At 61.6% G+C, this 4752-nt stretch overlaps 1 protein-coding gene across 1 annotated transcript; it reads right to left on the bottom strand.

Moving 5' to 3' along the window:
- Positions 1 to 2500: 2500 nt before the first annotated feature.
- IL17C (interleukin 17C) lies at positions 2501 to 4394 on the bottom strand. Its single transcript, XM_012505429.2, has 3 exons — positions 4325 to 4394; positions 3663 to 3991; positions 2501 to 3159 (listed from the first exon to the last, which is right to left on the bottom strand). The coding sequence occupies exons 1-3, from the start codon at positions 4328 to 4330 to the stop codon at positions 2901 to 2903; spliced, it is 594 nt and encodes a 197-aa protein (XP_012360883.1). The 5' UTR covers positions 4331 to 4394; the 3' UTR covers positions 2501 to 2900.
- Positions 4395 to 4752: the final 358 nt, after the last annotated feature.

Genomic DNA, 4752 nt, shown 5'->3' with positions numbered 1-4752 from the left:
GCGCGTGAGCCTCTTGCCTGGGGCCGGTGGGCGGGGCCGGGGTAGCGAAGGTTCCCGAGCCCTGGGCAGGCACCCCGTTTCCTGCCAGCCGGGCCGCATTCCAGTTTCATTAGCATCAGCATCGCCTTCCTTCTCAGCAGCACACGAAATCTCGGGTACCGTATATTCCATGAAATATAGTACCTGGATTCCAGGTGTGTGCCTCCATAGAACGGTCCTCCTGGGTCTGGAGGAGGCAGCGGAGCCCTCCCTTGACAGCTCTTCCAGGCCCTGCAGACCCTCCACACCTAACACCTGCCTAAGGGACTTGGATTCCAGAGGAGGCCACTGGCGTTAAGTGAAAAGGGAACAGGGCTGGAGCCACGTGGTGAGCCTCTACCCTGCGCCTCTTTTCTGTAGAAGCTGGTGGCGGATGTGCCCTTGTTTGCCCCCACACTGATGCTGGGGGGCCTCCAGCTGCCCAGGACACTCAGGCCAAGTTGCAGGGCTTCTGGCCACCCCTTCCGCTCACTTGTGCGGAGGCCGTGGCTGGCTGCACACGCACCTGCCCACAGGTCCTCACCACCACCCCAGCCTGGTGCCCCCAAAGCTTTGCCCGGCATCAGCCACATCCCCCACCGTTGGACTCTCGCCGAGGCACCCACTCCCCTGAGGTCGGAGAAGCCCTTGCCTGCTACTTGCCCACCTGCTCTCCCAGCAACTCACACTTCAGAGCCAGGGTGCTCTGCTCCTGGGGCCTTCAGAATCCACCCCCTACCAGCCAACACTCAGCACCACACAGACGTCTCAATCCAGCCTCATCTCAGCCGTCCCCCCAGGTCACCAAGCTTCAGGTCACCCTTGAAACTCCCACACCCCCACATCCAATCCTGGCCCAAATCCAGACCCCAGCTACATGGGCCATCCCCACCCAGGCCACCTGCCACCTCCTGCTCTGCCCTCACCCCCTGAAACCATCCTGATGCTGCCATTGAAACCCAAAGCCTCACCCCAGTGCCTCCAGCTCAGAATCTGCAGGCTCAGAACCCACAGGCTCAGCTCCCTCCAGTGACAGCCACAAGCTTCTGATGGCCCCAGGGCAGACTTGATCAGCACATGCAGCGCCCTGCCCTGCCCCCGTGGTTGCCCCCGCGGTCCCCCTCTCACCTGGCGTCAGCCACACAGGCCACTCTCTGACCTTTGGACACACCCAGCATGTGTCTTCTCAGGGCCTTTGTGTGGGCTCTTCCTGCTGCCTGGAGCTGTTCCCTGCATGGCTGCCTGGCTCCTCCCCTTCAGGTCTTCGAGGCCTCCCTGACGCTCTGCTTAGAACTGCAGCCCCTCCCCCAGTGCCTCTGTCCTGGACTCATTCACAGACTAAACACTACTTGTTTCATCAGTCGCCGTGGGGGCAGGAGGGCTTTTGACCATTTTGTTCTTGGCCTGTTCCCAGTGCCAGGTGCTTAGTAGAAACTCATATGGCTGGGTGCAGTGGCTCATGCCTGTAATCCCAGCACTCTGGGAGGCCGAGGTGGGAGGATCACTTGAGCTCAGGAGTTCGAGACCAACCTGGCCAACATGGCGAAACCCCGCCTCTACTAAAAATACAAATATTAGTTGGGTGTGGTGGTGCACGCCTGTACTGGGAAGCTGAGGTGGGAGAATCGCTTGAACTCAGAAGATGGGGGTGGCAGTGAGCTGAAGTCACACCACACTGCACTCCAGCCTGGGCAACAGAGTGAGACCCTTTCTCAAAAAAGAAAAGAAACTCAATAAATGTGTTGAATGGAAATTCCATCTCCTGGACAAAGGCCACCACCTCCAGGAAGTCTTCCCTGAGGCCTCCTCCTCTGGGAGTCTGAGTGGAGTCCTTGTTCTTCTGTGCAGCCCCTCCACCCCCATCTCCAGGCACCTGGACGCAGTAGGTGGGTGAGCCAGCGGGCCAGGCAGGGGAGGGGCTAACAACTGCCCAGCAGCCCCATAGCAATGTCAGCCCTTGGGGCTGGGGGCGTAGAGACTGAGACCCTGAGACTGTCACAGGCCTGGGCCCCCTTTCCACGACTGGGGCTGCTCACCTCGGGGCCCCTTAACTAAAATCTCCAACAGAGCCTGGGCCCCGGAGCGTGGCTAGTTCACCTTCCGGGAGGGCGTTTTGGCCTTGGCTGTTGATTTGAACCATGAAGGCTGGGGGCCCTGCCTTCAGCCCACAGCCCTGCAGTTCATCCTCAGAGACTCTTGCCTTGGGGGCCGAGAGGGTGCCCCTAGGCGCTCACATCATTACAAAGCGTAGGGCTCAAGGCTGTGCTTGGGGAGGGAGGCTGGTTCCTGTTCCCAGGGGTGTCCTCAGGGGAGACACTGGGCAGAGCAGGGACACCTGTGCTCCCCCGTGCTAAAGCTCAGCCCCACCTGTATGCACTGCTCGCTGCTGCGTAGACCTTTCTGGAAGGACGCCCCAGAATTGAGTCCGTGGCTGGCCTGGACCAGGGCTGAGCGGGAGAATGTCGCATTGCATGTTGGCCTCTGGGGATGTGTTTGTCAGTTTAATAATACACGTGCACTTAAATAATTGTTTAAGAAACAGGGGTACTTCCAAGGAGGTTGGGAAGAGGGAGGCTGGGGGGCCTGAGGCCAGTGATAGGGTGAGGGAAGCCGGGAGCAGGGCAGGGAGGCCAAGGTACAGGCAGCCGTGTGACACCTTTTCTGTGGCTTTAAGGGCTGGAAGAGGTGCTGAGCTCCTTCTACCCCCAACTACTGAGGCTGGAGATGGGGAGAACAGTGGGGGGCTGTCCTCCAGACACGGGGAATGCCCAGACCCCAAGGGTAGTGTTGGGGGAGGCATATAAATAACAATAAATACACATAAATAGGGGGTGCCGTCTGGGGAGCACGTGTCCAATCTAGGGGCTCCACGGCCTCGGCAGTCACACTGAACGGGGCAGCACGCAGGTGCAGCCGACAGGCACGTGGATGAACTCGGTGTGGAAGGCGAAGGCCCCGGGCGTGGGGAGCCCCGAACCGTCGCGGGAGCAGGGCCGGCGGCGCAGCACCAGCAGGCTCTGAAGCAGCCGCACGGAGTTGAGCGCAGCTGTCTCGCGGCCCGTCCGCGCGTCGATACAGCCTCTGCACAGGCACTCGGCGAAGGCCAGCTTCTGTGGGTAGCGGTCCTCATCTGTGTCCACGCTGCGGACGGGGCCCACAGTGAGTCTCTGGCCCTACCCTCGCCTCCTGGAGGCCCCTCTCCCCTCAGGGCCCCTCTCCGTGTGCTCAGGATGGGACCTGAGGCAGTGAGGGCCGAGCCACACAGGCTTAGCGTGCAGTCTGGCTCACATGTGGTGGTAATCCATGTCTCCCCAGGGCCCTCCAAGAGCACAGAGCAGGGGCCGGAGGCTTCTAGGAGCCTCCCTCCTACTTCATCACCTAGCCCCACTTCTGCAGGAGCTCAGGTGAGGGGCCCAGAATTTCCCCAGGGGACCCTGGCCACCAAGGACAGTGGCAGGGAGGGCACGGCCGGCCGCAAGAAGCAGCTCAGCCGCCCAGCTCAGCAGGGCCAGAGGGACGGAGCTCAGGTGGCCACGCCCACTTGGCAGGTGAGAACCACCAAGGCCCAGAGAGCTCTCCAGGCAGTCAGGGACCGGCCAGGGGAGGGGCAGCCCCAAGCCACAGCAGAATCCCCAGGTCCTCACCGGTATCTCCAGGGTGAGATGGAGCGCTGGTGGGTGTCTGCCTCCAACACCTCCTCTGGCCGCAGCACGGGGCACTGGGTCATAGCTGAGGGCCTCTCATGCCTCCTCCTGTGGCCTGCTGCCTCCAGGCTGGACACCAGGGCTACAGGCAAAGCCTGCCCCCACTTGGCACCTCGAGCCAGCAGGTGTGGGGGGGCCTGGCCAAGGGGCAGTTCCTCAGCCGAGTAGCAGTGTGGGGTACCGTGACTGTGGGGGTGCCCCCTGAGGGAGGGGTCATGGTGGGCCAGGCATGCATGCAGCCAGGTGAGAAACAGGAGGCCAGGGAGGAGCTGGTGAAACAGGCAGGTGGGTGGTTAGGAGGTGCCCGGGGCAGGGGGCACCTCACTTCCACCTCAGCTTTCCTTGTTCCCAGGGGAAAGATGGAGTACAGCCCTCGCTCTATAGATGGGGAAACTGAAGCCCAGAGAGGCTAGCCCTTCAGCCCAAGACATCCAGCATGCCTGGGCTCCGAGGATCTGCAGCTGCCTCCCCTACCCCCAGATTGAGGGGTTTCCCAGACCCCATCCCAATACCCTCATCCCAGGCTCAGAGAACCCCAGCCCTTCCAGGCCAGGCTGCGCATCCAAGCAGCATCCATCCAAGTGGCGTGTGGAGGGGCTCACCGTCATGGTGGTGGCAGCGGGGCAGGCTGGGCTTGGAGCGGCCTGCACACCTGGCGGCAATCCCACAGGTGCACCTGGCCATGCACCTGGCAGCAGCCGCTCTTATACCTGAGGCCACACCTGGGGGAAATTCCGGCACCACTTCCTCCTCGGGAAGTGCCCAGCTGGGTCCCCGCAGCCCCCGCCTGCTGTGCATCAGGACACAGACATGCAAGGAGGCCCCGGGGAGCTCTGTCCTGTTACTCCCCTCCCCTGAGAGAGACTCCACCCAACCTGAGCACCTGCACAGGATGCTGCCTTGTCTGACCTTCTCAAACTTTTTTTTTTTTTTTTGAGACAGGGTCTTGCTGTCACCCAAGCTGGAGTGAAATGGTGCTGTCTCGGCTCACTGCAACCTTCACCTCCCAGGTTCAAGTGATTCTCCTGCC

Source organism: Nomascus leucogenys, chromosome 2 (assembly GCF_006542625.1).
Source record: "Nomascus leucogenys isolate Asia chromosome 2, Asia_NLE_v1, whole genome shotgun sequence".
Taxonomy (NCBI): domain Eukaryota; kingdom Metazoa; phylum Chordata; class Mammalia; order Primates; family Hylobatidae; genus Nomascus; species Nomascus leucogenys.
The sequence above is the reverse complement of the archived record's forward strand: the minus strand, read 5'-3'. Positions and strand labels throughout refer to the sequence as shown.

Excerpts from the sequence above, each read along its gene's own strand:
- IL17C (XM_012505429.2), bottom strand. Across the intron at positions 3,160-3,662 it reads ATCTCACCCTGGAGATACCG|CGTGGACACAGATGAGGACC; the intron begins GTGAGGACCTGG and ends CCCCGTCCGCAG.